We start from the raw sequence: 26,734 nt of genomic DNA, 5'->3' as shown, positions 1-26,734 counted from the left end.
GCACCAAGCGAGCCTGGGCCCATAACCTATTGAAATTAAAGGAGAGACACGTCTGTTCCGTTTGGAGCTCAGATCAAGACTGACTTAATTATATTTGAGTTCTATTTATATATATACAGGAAATTGAAAATTCCAACACAAAACCACACAAAAAACTAGCCTGCGATTTTCAGTCTAGAAAATTTTAGTCTAAAAGCTAGAATTAGATTCGAGTACCTGCTCGAAAACACGGTGTTGTTTACATTTATCCCAAGGTGCATTAAAGAGATCGGGTGGTGAAATCTGGAATCAAAGTGTATGTAGTCCAGGTGGTCTCATAGCATTTTTTCATAACCAATTTTGAACATCACTTTTTGGCAGAACGGGTGAAAACTTTTGCTCAAACAAGCTTTCTGGAGGCTTGACGAATACTCAAAACACTCTTACAATCTTCATTCAGAAGCAGAAGCGATAAAAATCAGCCTTCTAAATCCATACACCTTGGGATAAGCCCACCTGTATATTATACTCTATTAGATAGCTGCTCGAAAACTGCTTTACAATGCAAACAGCTGACAGGCTGAAATTTCAGCCTACGAATTTCAAACGGAAAGGGCCCCAATGTCTATAGAGCTGGCCGGTCTGGTGGTACAGTCGTCAACTCGTACGACTTAACAACATGCCCGCCATGGGTTCAAGCCCCGAATAGACCGTGCCCCCATACGTAGGACTGACTATCCTGCTATGGTACCAACAAGTCACTGAAAGCCAAGCTCACTCCACCAGTGGGTACAGGCAGGCCTTGACCGACAACGGTTGTTGTGCCAAAGAAGAAGAAAAAGTCTATGGAGCGAATTGAATTTTCTGATGATGATGAATAAAAAAACCAAAAATGGGAAACAACGATTGATTCTTTCAGATAAAGCCAAGAAAATTAATAAATTAAATAATAAATGTGAAAGGTGACAGACCAATGCTCTTGTCTTATTATACACGTACGAGAGGCATTTTTGTGCCAAAGCGTACGCTTGACAAATAAATGCCAATCGAGAAATGACAGTATTTTCTTTCGTCTAACACTGCTTCTAGACGAACCAACAAAACTATCCGCGACAATTTTTGGCGACACTTTCTATCTGTCAAACCGTCCTTGTTTTAGCACGAATACATTGCTTACCTCGATCGTAATGTCGCGAAACGCGAGCGTTGCCTTTCTGTGAAAAATTCACAAACCCGCGACAATCACGGTTGCCTCTGATTTGGTTCCAAAACTGAGGAGTTGTTTTAGAACAAAGAGATCGCAGAAAATTTGTCGCAGTAAAGTTGGTCGTCTAGAAGCAGTATAATAAGGAAACTGTTAACTGTTCGCTAGCTGGGATATTTTTACTTTCCAGTTAGGGGACGATGTTCGTTAACTGAAATGAAATTGTAACCATCACAGCAACCAAATTAAAACCATTTTGATGGTTTTTCTTTTTCCATTCGCTTGCGTATGTAATCAAACGATGCCGGATGTTTTACGTTTCACGTTTTAATGATTTTTAACTGGGATCCATCCCACCATCCCAGTTAGCGAACACCCAGCTAAAAAAAAACATTTCAATTAAAAATCATTGTGTTAGCGAACACTGACTGTACCTGTAAAACATATTTACAATTTACCAATTGCGTTTCGGAGTGGTTTGACCAAACAGCTTACTACAATACATGTTTTTGTATTTCAATTTGTAGATGTTACAGATTTTTTTTGAAGTTCCGTGTCTCCTGAATAAAAAAAGAAGTTATTTTGATGGCCTACATAATTATAATTCACGATATTGTTAAGCCAAATAGTGAAAAAATCGTACAGCTACTTTTCCAAACTCGATCGAATACGGGAACGATTGTCAAAATTACATAAAATAGTGGTTTCCTTGGATTTGTTTTCAACATGTTGCTATATTGTACGCATAACTGTCCAGGATACTCAAATTACAAACACAAACAAAAACAAACACAAATTAAAGTAACCATTATATCTACGGAACTGATACCATCGTTCCTCTACGATCGAGATTAGGAAAGTAGCTGGTAGTCTCCTTGAACGTTTGATTTGCATGATAATTTATAGACCTTAGTTATTATATTAACGAATTCACTTTAATGAAATACATCGACCAAAATATAAAAAAACACTAATAAAAGTTTGCTCGTTTTTCGTACTCATTTACACTGGTACACCTGCTATCTAACCACAGTTAAATCACAGTTTCATTTGTACACGTTCTCGGTCCATTTACTAACGAATACTTCGATGAACCATATTCTTTTGTTATTTTGATTTGAGAATCTGATTGAACAAATATTCCTTTGAATGTCTCACGAAATTGACGCGACATTCCGCAATAAATCGCAAAATTTATTGGATAACTGACTATTAGAAAAAAATTAGCGAACAAAATAAACAAGTTAGCAACATAATAATCAAGAAATTCGTAAATGAGAGATGATATAATATGAAGTGCTGTAATAACACCTAGTGGTATTTCTACAACTAAGAAGACGGTAACCACAACGATTAACATAAGAGTAGTACAGTTAGAATCGCGGATCCGTTTACATTCACGTTTCTTGTTGTCCTTAAAAAGCCGTTCTCTCTTCTTTTGAGCTTGTTTCATGGCCCTAAAAAGGAAAACATTTAGAGCTACCAGACTGGCACAGGGTGTTAAATGGACAAATAAAATGCGAAAGGAAAAATAGAATGTGTAATAAAAATCTTCGCTGGTGTATTTGTGTATCCAATTTGCTGTTTCAACATGACATACGTTTGTCATTTGGCCATTCCACATTATTGTTATTAGACTATAAGACCTGAAAATATAAAAAAATAATAGCGTTATTGAATTCTCAACATAAACAATTCATTTCAGCTTAAAGTACGAAAACATTTACAGGGTTTCGAATCATATAATGGACCACTTGATCCACTCGGTGGAATGTTTGAAATGGTAAGGGGATGTTTGCAACGTTGCTATGGATGTTTGCATGCATATAGGGAATTCCGTCAAACACTTGGAGAAGTGTGCAAAACAGCTATGGAGTTTTGCATCCAGCTATGGAGCGTTCGGTTGTAGCGCTGTAGAAATTAAATCTAACACAGGAGAAGTGTGCAAAACAGCTATGGAGTTTTGCATCCAGCTATGGAGCGTTCGGTTGTAGCGCTGTAGAAATTAAACCTAATTTTTTTAAAAAGGAACGCGTGATGATTTAAGAGTTTGGAGTGATTAAACACATGTTTTAGGATCCTTAGGAATAAATTGTAATTAATCTGTAATAAAATTTATTCGCAATAACTATTCACTATGTAACTGTTTCCTACGTCCAATCCGATTCAACATAAAATTCTACTATTTCTTCACATCATCAACATTTTCTGACGTATTTAAATATGAACATTCTCCTTACCATTTCAAACATTCCACCGAGTGGATCAAGTAGTCCATTATATGATTCGAAACCCTGTATGTATGTCTAGAATAACTTCTATAATATAATTATAGAATCTAGAATAACTATGAACTTCCGCTAAATGCAGTATTTTGGTAAAATTCTGGTAAATACTGATCAGCGTTACTATCCATAACCGCTTTGGTTATGCAAAACGCAACGCCGACTTAGTTTTTAGTAATTGAAAAGGTTAGGAGAAGAATGATAGAAATTTAATTTCATTTTTTGTGATGCTTTTCTGTTTTCTTTGCTGAGAAAGAGTGTACAATGTTGGCCACATTTCTTAATTTTTCTCATACATAACACCACATATGTACCTAGTTTGAAGGTTCCGAAATAGTTCTTTAAATTATCAGCAAACGGTATCTATCAGAATACGAAGGGCCTCCCTTTGTGGTACAGGCGTACAGTCGTCATATGAAGTACCAAAAATGACTAAAAACTATAATTATTTAATTTCAACATCATATTGCATATGATTGGTAAGTAATGTGGTCATTTTGATAAGGAAGGAAGATTGTCTGAGTTTCGAGGGCCCTCGTAAGCTTCAAGCCATAAGCTTTTATTTATGTTTAGGCATGGTTGTCCGAGATTTTCAGGATATCGAACTAATATTCAAGGAACTATTTAAGATGCCACAGGCTCAGAGGATAAGTGAAAACATGAGGCGTTCAACTTTACGTTGCCGCCACTGTAGTTCCGAATCTATGAACATGGCGAGGCAACATTTACACAACAGTACAAAAAAAATACTGTGCACCTATCTCGCTATATATAAAATCGAAAATCGCCACAATGACGTGAGAGTAACCATTCAGCGAGAGAGAGAGAGAGAGAGAGAGAGAGAGAGAGAGAGAGAGAGAGAGAGAGAGAGAGAGAGAGAGAGAGAGAGAGATAGAGAGTTGTGAGAGCAGAGCTCTCTTAGCAACGCGCGTTGCTGCGAAAATAATTGCTCCAAGCACCATTGCTAGCCCGCGGATGATGAGGGCACTGGATACTTAGATTTTTTGAATAAATCGGCTTAGAATTACATGGTATTGGATCTAAGGTTTTTTTTTAATAATTAAAGATGCAAATTTGCCAGCTGATGCTGATGTGTCCCACCTCATACTGCTTCCCATTATAAATCAAGATATTCAAGACAAATTTTAAGAAAACATGTTTAAAAACATGCAAAATAGCTTAATTGTGAAATGGTTGATATTCCAATTAATTCAATCATTCATCAAAGCCAACCATACTCATTACAGGAGCTTAAGCACCTCGAACACTACATACACTGTCGTCATCGGCAGATAAGTGTGATACAGAATATCCTGTAAAACGGGTTGCTATACCCAGGACGTCGAACATGTACACTCCCTCAAATCTACTACTCCGCAATATTGGCTGAGTCGGGACAAGGAAAACGCATAACAATAAGAGGCAGATGTAGCCGAGAGACCCTAAGCGGCCATATGCTTAAAAGCCTTGCTGAAATTCCGAGCGAAAAATCGGCGGATGTTGATGGCTTGAAAGTTAAAGTTGAACATTTAAGAACTAATTATTTCAGGATATTCTTGCGCAACATGTCTGCAACATACTGCGCGTTAGGTGAGACAACCGTGCGCACTGCATTCAGCCGGATCAGTATCAACTTCAGAATGATCCACAATGAAACTATGCTTAATGTAGCTTGCCCAAGAGGACTGAAAAGATTCTAACTGTATTTCTCAAGAGTGATGACGATATCTACCATGTGATGCTATCACCGTACTATGGTGTTGATTAAGAACAACCACGTTATAATTAAGGACACGCCAAATTAAAAGCAAAATCTGAAAGATGTGGGGCGGCAAGAGCAAATAAAGTAGTTTGCAAGTAAACGCGAATTTAGTTAGTTGATCTGTGAAGGCTATAACAGTGTTGAACCATTCTTTTCTATAACAGTATAGATTGGAATATTAGAACTACACATTTGGAATGGTTATATGAGGGGATATGTTCACTGTTGAAATTTGATACTTGGCGCAACATTAACAATTGTCTCATACACAAATACCAATTCTATTTAATACTTCAAAACCAGTTTCAGGACAATAAAATAAGCATCTATTACTTATTACCTAACGTATGAAACATAGGTCGTAAAAAAGAGTAGAATAGGAATTCGAACCACGTGCGATATCATATATTTTTAATTCGATCTTACATTTATGGGCACAAAAAAATGGAAGATGGATTGAAGCAAAAGTGAGCATTTTGACATTGTATGTTTTTAAGTACGCAATTGGATCTAAACACGTTGTATATGCGGCACCTTAATTTTTTAATCCACTGCCCATCAATACACACTCCTGAGGCAGGCCAAGACCGCAAAGCGGGTGTAGCGCCGGATAAGTAAGTAAGTTATTCAATGAACACGTTGTTGAGGTTACTACTTAGCTATGCTTTCCAAAAAATCACGCCAATAACTAAAAAAGAATAATCAAAAAATTATACATTTGTGTCAACAAAGTCATGAAACGTATCAGTTCGATTGAAAATAAGTAGGAATGCAGCTACTGAACCTGCTGTTTTATCAAAATAGCCACAAAACACGCCAATCATGATTATCATTGTTATTACTTATAAGTGTTAGCACATAAGATTCATTGGTACTTCACGTGCGTAACAAATAACCTCATTTTTGAACACCACTTCAAAAAAAAATACAAAATTGCGTGACTTGGTTTTTTTATGGTTATTAAAGATATTAGCCTAATTTTTACATCAGTATGGCTCAAAAGTAGCCTCATCGATATTTAACGGTTCTGCAATGTACGGTAAGAACTGTCTAGGAAGTTACAAGGTTAATACATTTGTGGTGTAAGAACGCACAAGAACAAATAGGTGTTTGAGTTATGGTTGTTGTCACTGAACGTGTAGAGTTTGAAAATAATTAGAAATTTGAGGACATCCGGTAGATTTTACCGGGCCTTAACTAGTTGATCAATAAACAAAACGGAAAATCACTGGGCTAGATAGTTAGGACTGGAGGACTGGAGTCGGAATTGCCCGGGCAGGTCAGTGTCGGGCCCGTAGTAGATTTTTAGTTTAGTTTAGTTTTTTCGTCTCTTGCTATGCGCGTGGGCAACGTAAACAAGTCATTATTTCTAAGGCTGGAAATACACAAACCGAAATTTTTGCGGTACCGTGAAAATTGCGTATGACTTGGATGTTGGATCATAGCACACATTATAACCATTTTCATATAATAACCATTAATTGATCATAGTTCACATTGTTGCATTCTGGACTATACAAAGTGGGGAATGCAAATAACACAATCAGTTTTAATAAACCTATCAATTGAAACTCATCGTAGTTTGGCTATTCAGTACACAACACTTTTGCTGTCAATTTTGTTATAAAATCTGACAGACAGGCAAGATAATGGTGATTCATATATGACCCCATTCGAGTGCTGATGGGCGATTGAATTTGCCAAAATGAAATCTATTTTTATCAATTTGTGATTCAAATTTTTTATTTCACATACAGTAGAACGTCGATTTTCCGGGGACGAATTAACCGGCGGGCGGCTTAACCGTGCACATGAATTTGACAGTTGGTCTGTCGTGGCGAACATTTTCTGCGATGAACCGGTTAGCAAAAACATTTGTTGTGCAGAAATCTAGTGTCTAGTGATAGTTTTTGACTGCATTTTTGATAAACTTACTTACTTATCCGGCGCTACAACCGCTTTGCGGTCTTGGCCTGCTTCAGGAGTGTCCGAAACCGCTCACGGTCTCGCGCCTTCGTCTGCCAGTTATCCCGGCCTTAATGGCAGACGCCTCCACGCCATCTTGCCACCTCAATTTGGGCCTACCACGCCTCCTTTGTCCTTGTGGACGTCCTAAAAAGACTTTACGGGCTGGGTCGTCCGTTTCCATGCGTACAACATGGCCAGCCGGAGCCTGGCGAGCTTAATACGCTGTACGACAGTGAGGTCCCAGCTTCGTCCGTCGCGACAGGTTCTTTGAGGTGAACTGCTTTTTCAGGCTGTAGAACCACCGGTTGGCAGCCAGCATCCTTGCGCGCAACTCAACTTCCATACTGTTGTCGTTGCTGACCTTTGACCCAAGATAGGTGAATTCTGGGACGACTTCAAAAGTGCGTTCACCTATTTGTGCATCACGCCTACGTAGATTCGGATTATTTACAGGTAGGTCCGCTGATGTTGCCGCCATCAGTTTGGTCTTTGCCTCGTTTATCTGCAATCCGAGGTTCTCTGCCGCCTGCTCTATCCCTTGGTAGGCTTCTGCTACATAGGAGAGCCGCAGACCAATGATGTCTATATCATCAGCGTATGCCAGGGTCTGGGTTGACTTATAGAAGATGGTTCCCGTAGTCTCCACCCTCGAGTCGCGGATGGCCCTCTCTAGCGCCAAGTTGAATAGGAGACAGGCAAGCCCGTCCCCCTGGCGCAGACCCTTGGTGGTAGCAAAAGGTCCTGAGAGTTTTCCATCCACCCTCACCTGGCATGTGACGTTGGTCATAGTCATTCTAACTAGCCTTATTAGTTTGGCCGGGATTCCAAATGAGCTCATGGCGTCGTACAGTTTTACCCTGGCTATGCTATCGTATGCGGCTTTGAAGTCTATGAAGAGATGATATGTGTCGTTTCTGTATTCAGCCATCTTCTCCAAGATCTGCCGCATGGTGAAGATCTGATCAGTGGTTGATTTTCCGTTTCGGAATCCTCTTTGATAGTTTCCTACTATCTCTTCGACGTGCGGGACAAGCCGATCCTGGAGGATCAGGGAGAATATTTTATAGGCGGTATTCAACACCGTAATACCCCTGTAGTTGTTGCAGTCCAACCTGTCTCCCTTCTTGTATACGGGGTAGATGATGCCGAGATTCCAATCACAAGGCATCGATTCGCTATCCCACACCTCAGTAACTATTTGATGGATTTCGTTTTCTAGTCGGTTCCGGTGCCTTGTTATTTTTCAGCCGACGGATAGCCTTTCGTGTTTCTTCTATGCTAGGTGGCAGTAGCATGACACTATCTGCTAGTGGCGCTTCTAGCTGTTCGTTTAACTGGTCGTTGAGTAATTCATCAAAGTACTGAGCCCACCGCGAGAGGACCTCTGGCTGGTTACTAACCAGATCTCCATCCTTGTTGCGACAGCAGGTTACCTTAGGTACAACGTTGTTTCGGTGACCTGCTATCGCTTGGTAAAACTTTCGTGTTGGTCCGTACGCCTCTCTGGTTTGCTCGAGTTCCCGCATGTTTTGCTCTTCCAAAGCATGCTTCTTGGAGCGGTGAACTCGTTTCTCTTCGCGTCTGAGCCGTGAATATTCCTCTGCGCATGCCCACGTTCTATGCCGTTGCTGCATTGCTCGGTATGCAGTATTCTTACGTTCGGCCACTTGTCTGCATTCATCGTCGAACCAGCCAGATTTGGTGTTGCCACGACGTGGTGGGAGTATATTTCTTGCACAGTTTATTATTTTTGTTTTTAGAGCGTTCCGCTCGTAGTTTCATATCTGTTTTCTGATAGTAGAGACTCGTCTAAAGCGGCTTTGAATTCCTGTTGGACAGTAATGTCCCTTAGAGAGTCCGTGTTGAGTCGAGGCTGCGTGGCATTTTTGATAAAAGGCAATTTTAAATCCATTGTTATTGATTCAAAAAAAAAATCTACTAGTGATTAGTCGATTATTTTGATGAGAATTTTTAGTAAAACCAGTGAATTTTAAAAATTGTATATGAATTTGACATTTGGATTATTATCCGTGGAAATCGATTAACCGGCATCCGCCTGTTCCCGAGCTGCCCGGATAATGGACGTTCTACTGTAGTTCATGCAAAATAAAATACAACACTCGTATCTCGACATGAATTTTCAAACAAATCCACCAAAAAAAGTAAAAATAATTGTTACTGCAAAAATGTCAGGAATATCGATGTTGGGTATCTCGGTTCGTGTATTGCCAGCCTAAGAATAGCACTTTGCAACGGCAGCAATGCTTTGCGACAGCATCCTCGCACCGGGGCCGACTTTGACCGACCTTGGCCAAATTCGACTCTATCATTTCCGGTCGATTACGACTCCTGCCGTCTCTGGGCGACTCCGGTTGCCTCTGATTCCGCCTGATTCTGAACGACTTCGGATGACTCCGACACTGACTCTGAGTAACTCCGGACGATGGCGGCTGCGGATACTGCTGGTCGATCCTATCTCAGCCGGAAATCAGCTCCAATATTTTCGAAGTCGGATCAAAGAGGCGAATGAGACCAAAAGGCTCAAAGTCTCTATAAAAATAAATAAAATACAGTGGGCCCCGGCATGATAAATTCAGTTCATCTGATTGTACATACGCCCAAGGTAATTACACGAAGTATAGTGAAACTAAAGAATATAATGAATCCGTATCCTTATATGTACGAAATGCTCGTTATGGGAGGTGTTGTTTGGTAAAAAATATTATAAATTAATCAAATAATTTCAGTTTGCCCTGATAAACTCCTTAAGGGGAAGTTATGATAAATAATGTGTTTTTATGCTTGAGCAAGGAGCTAGTTTAATATTGTGCTAGGTGATATTTATTTACAATCCTGAATTTCAAAAAATAGACATGTTTCAAAAAATAGAGATGTTTCAAAAAATAGAAATGAAAAACTACATACTTGTCAAAAAATCTACTGCTTTGGTGTAAAAAAGCAGTAGCACAGATATAACCAATGCATTTTTTTACTCTAGGAATAGTACACCAATTTCGGGCAGGTGCATGGCAAACGTATATGTATCTGTAAGTAATAAAATAATTGAACGAATTAAATATGTGTGTACCAAGTAACTATCCCAATGAACAATATGGACCTTGCCGTTGTTACCTTTGCAAAGCTAAAGCTAATGTAAGCCATACTGATGCAGTATGACACATTGCAGGTAGAATCTGCAAAATAAGACAATAAAAGGAGAAAAACGTAAGTAATAAATCACTCAATGCATGGAAGGAAATTATTTCTTAACAGTTGTCTTTTTTTACAAAACAGATTTCAGAAAGAGCGGCCCAGATAACCCGTTAAAAGTAAGCAATAAATCACTCTATGAATAGAAATAAATTATTTCTAAACAGACTTCTTTTTTATTACTAAACAGATTTCAGAATACTCACCTCATTCAGGGCATTCCAAACGTAGCACGCTATTAAAGGTGACAATGGTTTGTAATGGTTTCCAAATGTATACATGTATATCAAACCAGGTGCCGGAAAAAGAAGGGTAAACATATCACAAAGAGCCATTGCTGAAAACAGATTAAAATACCTTCAGTAATGTTTTCTCCCTAAAAGCAATAAAAAGTTTATCAAATCGTTTAGACATAATTGAGTTGCCTTAATATATGTATAGAAAGGTCGAACAAAGTTTTTGTATTCAGTAACGTTGCAGGAGAACATGTTGTACCCCCCCCCCTCTTCTTGTTGATTGATGTCTTTTTTTCTAACACGAACGAGTCAGTTTCAAAACGGATATAGGAAATTATGTAATAGGAAAAGTTCGAAGTTGATAATGGAAGCGGAAGTTTAAAAAGAGAATACGTCAATCAAAATTTAAATTGGTAATCTATGTTTTTTTCCAATCATTCTATGGTTTGAAAGGACTTTTACGGTTCGCATACGTTCATTGCGTTTTTCTACACAAATAGTTTCGACTTAGAAAATTTCCTATGGCTAAAGTAATTTTTATAGCTATTTTAAAACTGTGGCACTTAATGACCTAGTAAATTACGTTGTACTTTAAATTATATGTTATATTAATTTTAAACTCACCCATAAGAATACAATTTGTTGGTGACGCCATGCTTCTTTTATTGAGGATAATAATTATTAAAGAATTTGCTGTGAGGGTAACCAGCAAAAGAAAGGGTATACAATATCCATACAACGGAATGCTATAATTAAGAATGGTTTCACATGACACATTCAAGTAAGACGTGTTTCCTTCTGATGCTAGGCAATTATAGTAACTGTATGTCGAGTCGTTATTCAATTCATTCATATGAACCGTGTAGGAAGTACTCGTGTTGATACCAGTAGTATTATAGTTTTCTGAGCTTTCTTTTGGAAAGAATATTTGTGACGAAAGAGGCGTTGATTCATTGAAATAGTAATAAGTTGCCATGTGTGGAGAGTTGAATAGAATAATCGGTGCTCTGTTTTTTTTTGGCTCTATCATATTAGATAGGTACTGATCACCCCGAAATAAATGGTATGACTTGAAATTATTTTTTTCAATCATGGTTCTTTTGTTAAATTTAGGTGAAATCTGGAAGTAAAAATGACATTTAATACATTTTCTTCAGAAATTTATTAAATCATTATAATATATCGCCTTTTATTATAACGCATGAGTTATGTTTATGATGCTAATAATTACTCTAATGGAAACTGTCTATGACCATGCGCATGAACTATAATAAAATTTATAAATAGGAAATGATGGAGCATCATTTACGATACGATGTAAGTTATTCCCACAAAACCAGATTGCTCACTATATATAGCTTTCAGATAGACATATGTATTGAAATGCTGCTTTTTTCTATTACTTTGACATATTTTTTCTGTACGAATAATCGGAGTATGTAGTATATTAAATCAGCTCATTAAATTATTAGTAAATAGATGATAATTATAAGATTATATAGCGTCAATAAAATAAAATAGCGTTGTGTAGAGAAAAATGTTGCACTAGTTTCGATTAAAATGTTAAAACTCTTGTCCTAAATTTTGCTGCACATCCTATTTTAAAGATTTTTGCTTATTTTATGAATAAATTAATCATAAGTACCAATTATACTTACCAATATATGTTAACGTAAATTAGTTAAGGATAAATTCCTTAAATAAGCAAGAAGTCTCAAGCACGTTGAACACGAACGTCCCGGTTAATTAAGAAATGTTCACGCCTCTGCCGATTTCTTATTATATTCGTAGTGTTAATCATTCTATCTTGTAGTGTCGATAAAATGCAACAAGTACAATACATAAACATTATATCCAGACGGTTGCTTCAAATATTCTATCGTAATTTAAATTAAATCCATAAACGATATCACTGGATTTCTTATTCTATTAGTATTTCGTACATTAAATGTATAGATAAATGAAACATTTGGAAATGTTTGAGAATGTTAAATGCCTAGTTAAGTTTTGTTTTACATACTATGTGGCCAAACAACGTTTGCATTTGCCGCATAATGCACAGATAGTTTGAGATATTCTTGTTGACTGCAGTACTTGCACGAATGAAACTATGTTGGCTTGGATGTTTATTACTCTAGCATGGTTCATTTATGACTCAACCTTATGCCACAGATGTGTAGTAAATTTGGAATATTTTTTAGATATTATAATACATCGTTCATCCTTCTTTTAAAGGTAATGACTATGAATGTGTTTACGTTGAAAAAGGCAGTTTTGTAAAACGCATTGGAAACTCACTAGTTTTTTTCTTTTCTTATATCCAAAAAACATCCTGTTATAATTTGTTTGGTTTGCTTCTTGAAACTTCACAAGGTTAACTATATTGTATTAATTACCGCGGTGTTTGGATCACATTCACCAGGACGATTTGTTAACGCCATAGCTGCAATTTTACACTTATGGATTAAAAAAAAAGAAATTTGAAGAGTATATGTACGTTTGAACTCGAGCACTATCTCCAGCCAACTGTTATATTTTATCTCAAATCGTTCCAGCAGGAGCTTCGTCGTGCACTGGCCAGTTACACTTTTTTATTTACTCCGACCGACGAATTTTCTGGGATCGGTTTTAGTTCGATTGTGCATCGCAGTTGCGCAGATGAGTGCCCACTTCGAACGATGGCAGAGGACGTGATGGAACTCACAAACAAGCAAAACTATGAAACAATACAACCATCAATTGATGGCGCACAGCACTCAGGAAATACAAATAAAAGTTATTTGATGGAAGTCTTGTTTGTATGGAATAATAGCCTCTATTAATAATAGATTGCTTGGAAAATGTGTCTACAATTTATATCCTATACATTTCATCTTCTACAAATGATTGCAGGCAATGAAATTTGTTTGTACATTATTTTCAACCGACTTTTATTCATTAACAACATATGACTATATACACATAATAATAATGGATAGCTTGGCGTTATCGTATTCTGGTCATAAACATTTTAGGATTAATATTAATTCCCTAGTTGTCACAACGATATTTCGAATCATAATGCAATCAACAGGTTATGTTGGTGAAAGAAAATCTTAGTATCAAAACAGCCAGGTTGCGAAAAGCTGACAACACATATTCAAGATTGCAAAGTGTATAAGTGTAATACAGAGGTCGAGTCGTGCAGAACATTTGATCAAAAAGAGTGGTATAGTTTTGACAGCTGGATGAAAAAGCTTCAATAGTTTTATCGTAGCATACATTGAGGTTTTAGTTGTTGTGCATGCAGTGGTCTGAAAGCATTTTCGGTCATTTTTACATCATTTTTTTGTAATATTGTACTAAAAAAGTTGACGAATATCAAGAAAAGATAGAATTATATTGAAATTATCAATTACAACAAGATCAGTGCCCGAAATTACGACGAAATCATGTGCAGCTCAAGAGGGCCAAAGCTAAGAGGCCAGATTTCTGAATGTGGTCATTTTTAAGCGATAAATTACTTAAAAACTACTCCATGCCACGTTCATGAGAAAGAAATGTATAGTTACACTAAGTTTTGAGCACAAAATGCACAATTAGCCCTGAAAAGTGTTTGGTTGTTTGGAATCGTTTGTGAGCGCTTTTTCATCTAACTGTCAAAAATAAGCTTTCAAAATGGTGGACCAAAATCGAGCTATGCATTGACCTCTGTATTATATAGACTTTGCAAGATAGTAACAGTGCGTCAACTTTTTTTCAGTAGGGTAACTGTACAAAAAACAAAAAAAAAGTCAAATCATGGGAAAACGCGTTGAAAAGTTTCTCAACATGTATTTTTTAATAGAGATATGCTCATTTGTTATTCATATACGAAGTTTCACATCATTTTCTCGTATATATTTCAAAGTATCAAACAAAATGTGCAGAGCTCAAAATTTAACGTCAGATTTGCTGTCAGTCAATAGTTTGAGGCCGAAAATACACGGACCGGAATTTCGCGGCCGCGGAATTCCGCCTGCTGTCAAACCCATATACAAAGTGTCAACGGCAACTTTCCCGTCTCGTCTCTAATTAAATAAACATAGATTATGTTTTCATATTAAAAAAAAAAAAAAATATATATATATATATATATATATATATATATATATATATATATATATATATATATATATATATATATATATATATATATATATATATATATATATATATATATATATATATATATATATATATATATATATATATATATAAATAAATATATGTATATATTTATATATGTGTATATATTTATATATATAGTCAGCATTCAATAGTTGAACGCTTTTTAGTAGGCATGCTTTTTAGTTTAGCTATACGTTTGTACAAAAAAACCGGCTTTTAAAAATTTCACAAAAATCTCATGACATGCTGAGAAAAAAATTTGTTTTTTTTTTGTATGGAAAAACGTGGCAACTAAAAAGCACATATTTAACAGTTGGTAGGGAATCGAAGTTCAACGAGTGAGTTCAGATTATGCAATAGGATAATCAGTCCTACGCGTATGGGGCACGGTCCATTCGGGGATTGTACTCATGACGGATTTGTTGTTAAGCCGTGCGAGTTGACGACTGTATCACGAAACCAGAAAATTACATAATATTTTCGCTACAAAAAATAAAAAAAAGTCATGAAAAACTTCCAAATCACTTTTAAATGTGAAATCTTACAGTTATTGTAATTTTTTAACAGTAACCAGTATATTATAAAATGTATTGCATCAAGGCATATCATCGAAATCTTGGAATTTGATACTCTATTTAAATCACTTAACCTTGAATTTATGTGTTCTATTTCCATTTAATGTATGTCCATATGCTTTTTGATCGTTTTGTACAAGATGGATGAAAATATGTTACGACAACTGTCATACAATTTGGCCGTATCGGAACAATTTGAATGAAATGGTTACACTGCTGGGGATGAAACTCTATCTCTATCTTTGTGTCTACAGTCTTTCTTTGTGAACGCGTTGGACCGGGTGAATTTAGCATGAAAGTGAATTTGTGCAGAACTATAACTTCGAAAAGAAAAGTAGTTTGAATACATTGAAACCTGGCATCGCAAACAAAAATCATTATATTACATTCTTAGTTCTTTGCCTGAACTTATGATCGCCGCAAAAACTAAAACAAACGGGGTGAAGGCGTTTCTAGCATATTGTTTACATGTGGAGAATAAACTCATGTCGAACTAGTAACATTACTTTACTGTGTGCGTACAGAACAGCATTGAAACGTGGTTGGCCTTGAATCAACATGACGTGCAGCGCGCGCATTCTAATTGTATACAATATCTTGAAAGTTTCAGTAGCTGTTAGATTTTCATTCATATAGTTACCTTATGTTGATGAATAAACTATAAACAATGAAACGTGTATAGCTTGAGTGATTCCATGAAAGCTGTATCGAATGATCAACCAAGATAGCTTTATTTATCAACTTAATGATAAGATAACAATGATTCGAGAATCATTAAAGGGGAGACACAGTTATATAGCAAGAATCAACACATAGAAAGAAACCCGCAAGAGATATGAGGCACATGCGTTATCTAAGGTGGAACGGTGCGCTATCGAATTTGGCGTCGGAACTTAAAGAGTTCCATTATTTCCAACGGCGTAGTGTTGGACGCATCGATTTTCCACATCTAGTGTTTCTAATTATGGAAAAGTAAACCAAAATTACAACAAAGTTTTTATGATTTAAGTGAAGCATTCCGGCGCTTAAAGTGAAATCTGTGGTGAGTTTGATGTTTTTTGTTTTTGTTTTTTTTTTCAGAAGCAATGCTATAATCTAGGTGTATTTCTTTTATACCATCTGTTTTTATCTAGACTGCCAGTTCAAATTGTCCTGGATTGGGTGTGTCATATCTATCGATATCTTTGCGTAAAGTGTTATTTAAGTAACTTTACTGACAATAAGTACTAATAAAAATGATGAATGCAGCACGACAAAAACTTTATTTTAACATGGTGCTAATACTAACCACAGGTACATTATTAAAAGAAGATACTTCCGGATTCGTACATGCTGCTGACATAGGAGATGAGGTAAATATTCCAAATCTTTTAATATCATACGTCATGATGCAGTATTGTTCACGCCTTGCTTCATAATTGGTCGACTCAACATGTACAGCCATTTTTGCCAGTATAGGGGATAGTAGATAAATTTTGCTGTAGAATTTCTTACAACTCCGCTGACTAATACTAGTACCATGAAACCAGAGCTTTGATCGCAATTCGTTCTTATCAGTACAGAGAACTTTTTGCCCCATAGAAATGTGTATCGATAAGATAACGGTATTAATGATTTCAGTACGACAGAGTAACCTATAGTTTAGCTCGGTAAGCTTTCTTAGATATAGCAGAAATACAGACAATCGTATCGATAAATGAATTTCATACGCAATTTCATAATATCAGAAGAACACAACTATGAAAAATGAATCCATTATAACAGTGCTCTTCTTAGCTTAGTAAGCTTGCTTAGAGATCTAGCAGAAATACAGACAGTCGTATCGTTAAATGAATTTCATAATATCAGAAGAACAAAAATATGAAAAATTTATCCATTATAACAGTGCTCTCCAATCTTTATACATATTTTATATTTTAATATATAACATATATTGAGGGCATATATTTTGTATGCGCAGTTCAAATCTTTATGATCAAATTAGCATTTTATCATTTTTTGTATTGTTATTAGCTTTTCTTTAAAAAAAATCAAATCTTTTACGGACCATGTCTTTTCACGGCACGGACCACAGGTTGGAGACCACTGTATTATAATATAATTTAACTATAGCTTCCAAAGACAAAAGCTTGATTTCATTGTATCATTTAATCCCTAACACAAATGCATGTAATGAATCTATCTATTGAGCGGTCCCGTAATACAGTCTTCAACTCGAACGACTCAATAACATTCCCGTCATGGGTTCAAGACTAGAATGGATCGTTTCCCCGTAGCAAGGATTGACTTATCCGGCTGTGTGATAATGGATTAAGTCTCGAAAACCTGTATAGGCCGGCATGTCCGCTTAGGACGGTACGCCAAATAGAAGAAGAAGATGTTCATTTCAATTGTACTTGAAACTATATATTCATTGCGCAGCTTTCTGTATCATTGCTATTATAATACATGGTTTACCTAGCCAATCCGGTATCGTAAAAGCGTTATCGGTCGCCGCAAGTATGTAAATAATACTTGATGTATTAAATATGTAATAAGGTATTTAAAACACTTTTATTTGCAATTTAACTTAAAACAGTTCATTTTCATACATATCACTTACACTACACGTAAAATAGCTTTGTTTTGCCGCTAAAAAGCACGAAAATCCAGAGTAGGTGGCTTTCATACTTTACTATGGCCGATTCATACTTCACAAGGCCCGAATAGAAGTGACAGTGTCCAACTGCGGGTTTACGTCGTCCGAATGAGTGTTCGGCAACCGATAACTCTTTTACGAAGCCGGATTGACAAAATAAACCCTGTATTGTGCATAATAATCAAATTTATATTTGTTGTAGCCCAGAAATGATGCAAATTACACTAAGACACCCACTTCGGCGGCATCAAAACTCTGTGAGAGCTGTAATTGTATCAAAGACAAAGGTGTGTTTGACTGTACCAGTAAGCAAATTGGAGCAACATTATTCCCTCTAGAAGACTGGCAATCGCTGAACACAAATGGATTAGACGCGAAGTTGGTATTTCTTGTATCCACTGGCCTGAAAGAAATCACTCACTTTCCTTCCATGAATGTAACATGGTTAGATTTGAGCCACAATGAGATTGCGACAATGAAAACTGGCTGTTTTGCGAATTTAACGCTGCTGCAGGTGCTAGATCTATCGCATAATAGATTGAAGAGTGAATCACTTAATCCAGACGTTTTCGCTGGACATTATTCAACAAACGAATACATGCCATTATCAAAACTACGTGTGTTACGTCTTGGCGCAAACGATTTACATTCACTGAACCCAGATTTATTTGAACATCTCCCTGCATTAGAAGAACTAAGTCTCGAGTTGAATCCATTCAAAGTAATAGACCAACAGTCGGAAATTGCCATCGCCAGTATCGAGCGCCTGGTCAGTCTTGACCTTAGCTATATGGAACTTGAAGATATCCCAAAGTATCTATTCCACACACCGCGCGGACTTCGATATCTTAATCTAACTGGAAACTTACTTCAGGAGGTTCCAGCTGCGTTGTCGTATGCTACCGCCTTAGCATGGCTTAGTCTTGACGAAAATCCAATAAGTTCTATCGTGGTAGGCACGTAAGTATTGAATTTTTTCACTATTTTAATTTGCCCAAACATAATCCTCAAACGCATCTTTGTTAACGTTACAGCGAATTCCCATCATTGAAACAACTGACTTTTCTCAGCCTATCCTATATGAGTCAACTGAAAGTGATCGGTCGTGGAGCTTTCAGCGGACTAGAATCGCTACAAGAAGTACATATTACAAATAACCCGCATCTAACCTATCTTCATGGACATGCGTTTGTGCGTAATGATACTGATAACCCAGAACGCCTTGATTGGCCACCGGTCAAGCGTTTATACCTTCACAACAATAATATATCATATCTCGACGCTCAACTGCTTGTTCAATGGGACACAATGGATGTGATCGACATTCGTGCAAACCCGTGGACATGCGATTGCACAAATCGATGGGTGCTACTTTCATTATTGCCTATTATCGAACGAACAACACCGGCGATCCTAAACAATATTGAGTGAGTATGTGGTATGATTGTAAATAAATAACTTCTTATTAAGCGCCTAAATTAAGCGGCCTAGGCCTGCCTTAATTGCTTGTGGGCTTGGCTGATTCCATTGTTTTATTCTTGGCATAATAGTCAATTCTGCGTATGATTCTAGTCCAGCGATCGGCAAAGTACGACTTGCTAGCCGCATGTGGCCCTTTGATTTCGAGATGGCGGCTCTTAACCGTTTATATATTTCATACAAATTTCACTTTTATTCTACTCTTGTCTTATCTATTTAGCTTCACGTGGAACTCTGCGAACATTTTTGTACAATTTGGCTCTTTCAGTAGTAAAGTTTTCCGACCCCTAGTCTAGTCATTTCATGCTAGACCTTAACCAATTATAAAGAACTATACTTAAAAATATTTATTTGACTTATATTCAACCATTTTTCTTCCGACAGCTGCAAAAGTCCTTCGCAGATGGCAGGATTGTCTATGGTAGATTTAGAGCACAAGCAAACACATCTACGATGCCCCGATGAAGCTGGTAATAATCCTTCAAATGACGGGGCACTTCTTATGGGATTGCTGATAGGTGTTCTCTTAGCGATTCCATTAACTGCCGCGATATGGTGTGTATACAAACGCGGTTGTTTTGGACTATTCGGTAGTGGGACCCCTGCAGCTTATTCGCGTGCGTTCTACAGTCGGACTACACTCAACGAGGAATTTTAGAGTAGAACATAAGGAGAGAGGAAAGAGACGAAACCAAACTGACTTCATTACTTAATATCATATGCCATAACAATTATATTTGTATATTTTTTCACTCCCCGTATTCATAGAAATCGTTTAATTCGTGAAATTAGATAAAATAAATCCCCAATTCTGCTATTTAACAGTGATTTTTTTTTGTTTTGTTTTGCTTTTGTGCTTGAATTATTTGTGTTTTTTTTTAATGTGTGAATATACTGAGGAAAATATCCGAGCGAATTGAGACATCAAATGTCAAATGCAAAATAAATTTCCTTTTTGTCGAAATTTTAGAACAATTTTAAAAAGTACAAAATTGTAATCCTCAGTTGAAATCAGACAAAATAACTAATTTGGTGGCTATAACCTACCACTTTAAGCAAAATGATACGAAAACTAGCTCCAATTCAAATTAGAGAAGGAAATCCTCGAAATTCAGTTTACGCTAATATTCGAGATACGCAATTGCCTCCGGTCCGCATTAATAGCATATATCGGGAATACCTGTATAGTATGGTATAGTAAAGCATAATATGGAAATACAATTCAACATATGTAGATAATGATTGTTCTTAAGCTTCCTAAGCTGAATAAACCCCATTCATAATAGAAATTACAAAATTATATTGAAAAAAAAAACACATACGCAATTTTTTGTTGTTCCAAGATCCTCTGTCCCCCCATTTGCGAGACAAAAATGATTTTATTGTACATTTTTTATGTTCCGAGAAGTTCTTTGCCTTCTCTATATAACAAACGCCTATCCTATCCTAAATACTACTACTTTTTACGCATCGTAATTTCATTTTTTATGTACATATTTTTGAGTGATAACTAACCGGAGCCCATGAAAGATATTTTATTCAAACAACACATAGCCTTAACTGGTCTGTTTTTACTTTCGTTTATTTAATTTCCCATACGCCCAATTTTGAAGGCGCGTGTAAGTATGTATATGCGTGAGCACCTAAGTGCGAGTCTGAATTCTTTTCAAATTGCGATTCTGTGTATATTTTTCCGCTGCCCATTCATCATTCATTGTCCCAGTTCTACTTTACACTAACTTCGAGTAATATACTCAATATACTCTATCCAAAAAGTTTTATCAAAGTTTCTCACGCATAGACACACACACACACACACACACACACACACACACACACACACACACACACACACACACACACACACAAGCGCGCGATTTACGAATGTTTTTTAGATATTTGGCTTGGTTAAAATAAGTTATAAAATTGTTTGTCCTTTTATGTACATTTACATCCTTTTGGCTATTCCGGTAGTTCTCAGGCTGCCTGCTCCATAAAACGGAAAGACGAAGGAGGATGATGGGGAAGTATCTGAGGGCAAATGAGAATTAGTTGTATAAATTCTATGGTCTTATTCATTTCTGTGTTATAAACTTCAATGGTTTACCCCGCTTTTGCTCACGCATACCTTTTTACATTTATTTATTCCTACCTAATTTTGGACATTTCATTAGCAAAGATGCAAGGAAAACAATTAAGGCTATTTCAACTCGGGTACTGTCTTAAACCATGGCGAAGAAAAGCTTTTCAATAGTATATATTGTAGTACGCGCTGGCACTATTGTTTGTTTAGCTTTGCAGCAAAGGAACTGTGTTTTGTTGATATACATTCGGCGTTTATTTCCTAAGAATATTTTCCGTTTTTCCTCCATTTATTCTCTATCTCTATCATTCGGCGTTTATTTCCTAAGAATATTTTCCTTTTTTTCCATTTATTCTCTATCTCTATCTCTATCTCTATATATATATATATATATAGTCTTTATCCGATATACGCTATCGCACGGGACCGAGCGCAATAGCGTATCTCGAGTTTTCGCGTATAGCGGATTCCTATGGAAAAATAGTTTACACTACCGGTTCAAGGGTTGAAATTTAGCGTCACAGAGTTTTGCATTGAAGTTTTTTGTTATAAAACAGGTATCTTTTGCACAAATTTAATGCAAAATTCATTAAGAACACTAAGGAAATTCAAAAAGAGCATAAAATATTTCAAATAATTAAAATATTTGCAAAAAACAAATGGAGCTGTCAAATTTAGAGGAATCGCGTACTGCGAATTCGCGTATATCGAGTATCGCGTACTGCGGATAATTGCTGTATATATATATATATATATATATATATATATATATATATATATATATATATATATATATATATATATATATATATATATATATATATATATATATATATATATCTTCTTTCTCGTCGTTATCTTCCTTATTCTCTCACACCCCTTGAAGTTATCAATTATTTTATGCATTTTATGTTACAAAATAAACACCCTCCTTATGTTGTTGCATTATAACAACTAATACCAGATAGTTGATTACTATATTCGCGACACTTGCAGCTATTGCGAACGATGAGAATATACCTGTTTTAGTTTTTATTTGCTTGTCTTCGTCGTCCTTCCTGTTTATTTACATTGTTTAAACATGCATTCATTCCGTAAGAAACTATTTATTACTTTAAAGACGTACAAAATTTACGAAACACAATCTGTATCATTCGCATTTAATTCTCCGACTCCAAAAAAAAAATCATTGTCAACTCTCAAATGGTACAATCAATACTAGAATTTTCTTAACATAAATTCGTTGTCAGTTTAAAATGTATCTTGCTTTTGTATCTTGCCCGAGCTATTGCAGACATATGTTGGTAGCTATCAACTAGGTATTTCGATATTTTATGTATGTCATCTGTAAACATATACAAGCCTCAAAATGCCGTAATTGACATTTATCTGAAATTCCCCAATGTTACCGACAGATACATATATTTACAACGTTTCAATCGAATGCACCGTTACCTTAGCTGTTCTTAGTAGTGAAGATGTTTAGTTCAAATTATAGTTATTATATCTTACATTTAAACCGTATGTGCATTATTACTATGGGGTTGCTTGCTCTCGAATAATGTATATATCATATTATTTGATACTTAAGCGAAAAATATTGTGCTAATTTGTATGTTTTGTATGAACTTGGCTATAACTGTGCTGCTATATGCTCGCGAATAAATCAGGTAAACAAGACTCACGAATATAACTAAGGATTGTCTATCATAATTGGCATACGGAGTACTCTATTTGATTCGATTGAAAAAGGTACTAGAGTTTAGATAGAACATTGAAAAAAAAACTTTGTAACGCCGAAACTATGTTGCAAGATAATTAAATTTGGGGAAACATCTCATTTGTTACTTTACATAACGCGTTACATAATATAAGTAGAAAGCCTGTCTGAATAAGCTATCTTCTGTGAATACACTTTTATTTTGAAAAACTTAATAGCTGCTCTTTAGTACGCTTTGCAATGATTACTGAAAAAATATGTGGAAAACGTAAAACAAAATTGAAAGTAATTTTCAATAATTAGGCATTGTTTCTATTAAAAAATTAAAATTTTCAGGACCATTATGCGAGGAAAAAATAGAAAAGAAACTTTTTAACTATCGCACTCACATGCTCTAAGCGAAAAATTGTATTACCCGATATAATTCCGTCTCTCTTAAAATTTGTTTCGTATGCCGAGGATATATAATTGAAAATATTAATATAAACCGCTCTTGACGGATTTTCATGGAATCCAGGTTAACCTGTATCGAGTTTCCTCCGTCAGGCGCACTGGTAACAAAAGATTTTATAATCTTTTAATTGTATCATGCCAGAAGGCACGGCGACAATGATTAAGGGGTTTTTTGGACTCTCTGTACAGAGTATAGTGGCATTTGTTTGCGATCGACACACCGACTATTGGTTACCTACATAACGCTCCTTTCACGATTTACCTTGACAGGTCGAAGGATATAAATATCGCTAATTCTAGCAGCCCAATACATAGAAGTGTGATTCCTCCGTTTGCTCTTAGCTATACTAAAATTCGTACTAGTTTGAGGTGTTCATACGGATTGGTGGGGAAGGAATACAAGATCGATCACGAGAATGCAATGTAATCTGTAACTATAATGTAACCTGTTACAATGTTCTTAGACCCTTTGTCAAGAGCTCAATTGTTGGATACGATACATCGATTTAGATGCGTTTGTGCTACAGTCTAATAGATGGTTAAGCGATGTTGCATGCGACTCTCGCGAAGAGATGCTTGTTGGCACCATTGCGTAATGTTTGGTTAAAAAGAAAAGTGTTTCCACTTGCTTAATCAATACCACCGATCTCCTTCCATAACTTGCATCGTTATCGCATTTCGTCATTTCCTTCATTTTCGGCTTTCCTGACTGGTGCTGGCCGATATGTTTTGTTTGTTTTTAACATGGCTAAATATTCGTAAACCATATGAATGCTGTGGTGATAAGAAGAAAAAGTTTTTAACAAAACAAAGTTGTGATATTTATACAGTAGTAAGCCTACCTAAGCACCCTGGAGCGTTTGCTCACCTCTGAGGTGAATGGGGTGAACGAATGTCTGGTTTAGGACCATTATTGTGCATTAATCGGCTGTCCGTCAATTCGATAGAATATGCATCATCCTCATCTTCTTCGAAACCGTCGTCATTAGCACGCAACGGTTCGGTAACATCATCTAACAATTCTATAAATGAAATGGAATACAAAATCAAATACAATAAAATTAATCAAATTTCGAAAGATATTAGGTGATATATTACCATTTCCAGGCTGGATAGAATTATCCATAGCATCCGGCGAGAAAAAGAAAGACACTCTTTTAAAATTATCGTTAGCATCGGGTAACAACATACGAATGATATCTATAAATGAAGGTCTCGCCGAAGCTCGGTGTTGCCAACAGATTCGCATTAGTTCATAAAGCTTATCCGGGCAGTTTTCTGGACGTTCCATTACTCCACCGTCAATCACGTACCGCAATACTTGATCATTAGTCAGTCCCTGTTAATAAAAAAAGATTATAACATCCGTTAACGTTGTTCTTGTAGCTTTAGCTTGATACCATTTATCAAACATATCTACCTGGTAAGGTTGGGAGGCTAGCGTTGCCATCTCCCAAAGAACGACGCCATAGCTAAATACGTCACTGCTGCTCGAAAACATTCCATCTTTTAAACTTTCTGGAGCCATCCATCTTACTGGCAAAAAACCTTTTGTTCCTTTTCTATAATAGTCAGTTTCGTATATGTCGCGTGTCATGCCAAAATCACCTATTTTTACTGTCAGATCTTCGGCTACCATACAATTCCGAGCGGCTAAGTCGCGATGGACAAATTTTTTTGCTGCAAGGTATGCCATACCGTCTGCAATTTCTATAGCCATTTGATAAATCTGTTTGAGTGTTGGAGGTTGCGGAGATGACTCCTCGCCATTTTCGTAGTCCGGCCGATGACGCCGGAGATAGCTTTTCAAGTCGCCATTTGCCATCAGTTCCATTATCACAAGCGTCGGTTGACCAACAGATACAACGCCATAAAGACGCACAACGTGGTGGGTGTGAAACTCTTTCATAATTGTTGCTTCAATGAGAAAACTATCGCGCTCTCGCTCGGTGGCGTTTTCCGTTACTGTCTTAATGGCACAAGGTACATTAACATCGTTCCCGAGTTTGGTCATGATTCCTTTATAAACCATACCAAACGAGCCTTGTCCAAGCTCTTCTAGTTGGATTATGTGTTCGCGGGGAACTTCCCATTCGTCTACTTTGTAGGTTACTCCGGCATAATCGGGATTGACCTGTGCAAACAACCGCATGTTCGACATCGGTATGTAGTTGTGCTTCAAATAGTAGACGACACCTATGACCAAAACCATAATAATTAGTATTGTCGCAGTGATTACCCACCAGGTTACAACGGTAGAATCTGTGTCGCGTTTTTCTAAATACAGAAATTTTGGCGGAGAATATGGACCATTGCCTGCCGTTGTTGTAGCCATAATGCGAACACTATAGTTGCCTGCCTCTAGTTTTGTCAGTAAAGCATAGCCAAGAAGTGTGTGCACATCCACTGTCACACAGCGCACGGTGGGCTGAACTGAGTCTAGGTCAGTTCGATGGTACTTAATCGAGTAAGACACTAACACTCCGTTGGGCTTTGAGGGACCTTTCCATCGTACACGAATAACCCGTTGCGTATGATTAGACTGATCGTCTAGTTCTATAGAATCTATTGGAATATCGTCCGCTTCAGGCTTAGTTGGTGTGCGGTATATAAACATCGCTTCTGGGCCACAAGCATCCGCCATATCTTGCACCACAACACCAGGAACTTTGGCAGCCGGTTCACGACAAGCGAGTACCCGGAAAGAGTAAAGAGCGAAATGTTTAAAATGTGACAGAGGAAACGTTATTCTTGTTTGATTAGTTGTAGCTCCAAGACTGCGGTAATACTCTTCGTTGGGTTCTTTTCGGATAGGATAACTCGAAGATTGCTTGGGTGCATTCTCAGTGTTTGATGGAAATATGTACGAATTGTTCCCAACCGGAATTGAAACACTGCTGCTACCATCTTCTCTTCGTTTTCGACTGGACTTTGGATTTCTAAAAATAGGCAATATAATTGTTTGTTATCATTTGTATGCAACTATTTGAACT

The 26,734-nt window shown here is 36.7% G+C and overlaps 3 protein-coding genes across 20 annotated transcripts in view; 1 reads left to right on the top strand and 2 right to left on the bottom strand.

The window, feature by feature from the left end:
* Positions 1-1,678: 1,678 nt before the first annotated feature.
* On the bottom strand, positions 1,679-14,680 carry LOC1280457 (sex peptide receptor). 12 transcript variants are annotated; one of them, XM_061657311.1, is made up of 7 exons: positions 12,943-14,671; positions 12,303-12,450; positions 11,269-11,764; positions 10,615-10,745; positions 10,331-10,392; positions 10,124-10,243; positions 1,679-2,829 (listed from the first exon to the last, which is right to left on the bottom strand). In XM_061657311.1, exons 3-7 carry the CDS (start codon positions 11,735-11,737, stop codon positions 2,217-2,219), a joined length of 1,395 nt encoding a protein of 464 aa, XP_061513295.1. In that variant the 5' UTR covers positions 11,738-11,764; positions 12,303-12,450; positions 12,943-14,671; the 3' UTR covers positions 1,679-2,216. The 12 variants fall into 12 exon arrangements, with proteins under 12 accessions (XP_061513295.1, XP_061513297.1, XP_061513294.1 ...); XM_061657313.1 differs by having other exon boundaries at positions 12,303-12,446; XM_061657310.1 differs by having other exon boundaries at positions 12,303-12,570; positions 13,041-14,671.
* Positions 14,681-15,611: 931 nt separating this feature from the next.
* On the top strand, positions 15,612-20,313 carry LOC1280456 (slit homolog 2 protein). 3 transcript variants are annotated; one of them, XM_061657306.1, is made up of 6 exons: positions 15,709-16,410; positions 16,502-16,591; positions 16,662-16,720; positions 18,209-18,966; positions 19,041-19,433; positions 19,870-20,313. In XM_061657306.1, exons 4-6 carry the CDS (start codon positions 18,437-18,439, stop codon positions 20,141-20,143), a joined length of 1,197 nt encoding a protein of 398 aa, XP_061513290.1. In that variant the 5' UTR covers positions 15,709-16,410; positions 16,502-16,591; positions 16,662-16,720; positions 18,209-18,436; the 3' UTR covers positions 20,144-20,313. The 3 variants fall into 3 exon arrangements, with proteins under 3 accessions (XP_061513289.1, XP_061513290.1, XP_320129.4); XM_061657305.1 differs by having other exon boundaries at positions 15,612-16,410; positions 16,502-16,720; XM_320129.4 differs by lacking the exon at positions 15,709-16,410 and having other exon boundaries at positions 16,484-16,720.
* A 2,272-nt stretch (positions 20,314-22,585) lies between these two features.
* The window catches only part of LOC1280455 (insulin-like receptor), a 40,401-nt gene continuing 36,252 nt past the window's right edge, over positions 22,586-26,734 (bottom strand). For all 5 annotated transcript variants that reach the window (XM_061657298.1, XM_061657297.1, XM_061657295.1 and 2 more), the window contains exons 11-14: positions 25,162-26,680; positions 24,840-25,080; positions 24,584-24,763; positions 22,586-24,515 (exon numbers count right to left, since the gene is read on the bottom strand). In XM_061657298.1, the coding sequence (XP_061513282.1) occupies positions 24,606-24,763; positions 24,840-25,080; positions 25,162-26,680 (1,918 nt within the window). In that variant the 3' untranslated portion in view covers positions 22,586-24,515; positions 24,584-24,605. The remainder of the gene's footprint in view (positions 24,516-24,583; positions 24,764-24,839; positions 25,081-25,161; positions 26,681-26,734) is intronic.

This window comes from Anopheles gambiae, chromosome 3, assembly GCF_943734735.2.
Source record: "Anopheles gambiae chromosome 3, idAnoGambNW_F1_1, whole genome shotgun sequence".
Classification (NCBI taxonomy): Eukaryota; Metazoa; Arthropoda; class Insecta; order Diptera; family Culicidae; genus Anopheles; species Anopheles gambiae.
This window is presented reverse-complemented; position numbering and strand designations above follow the sequence as displayed.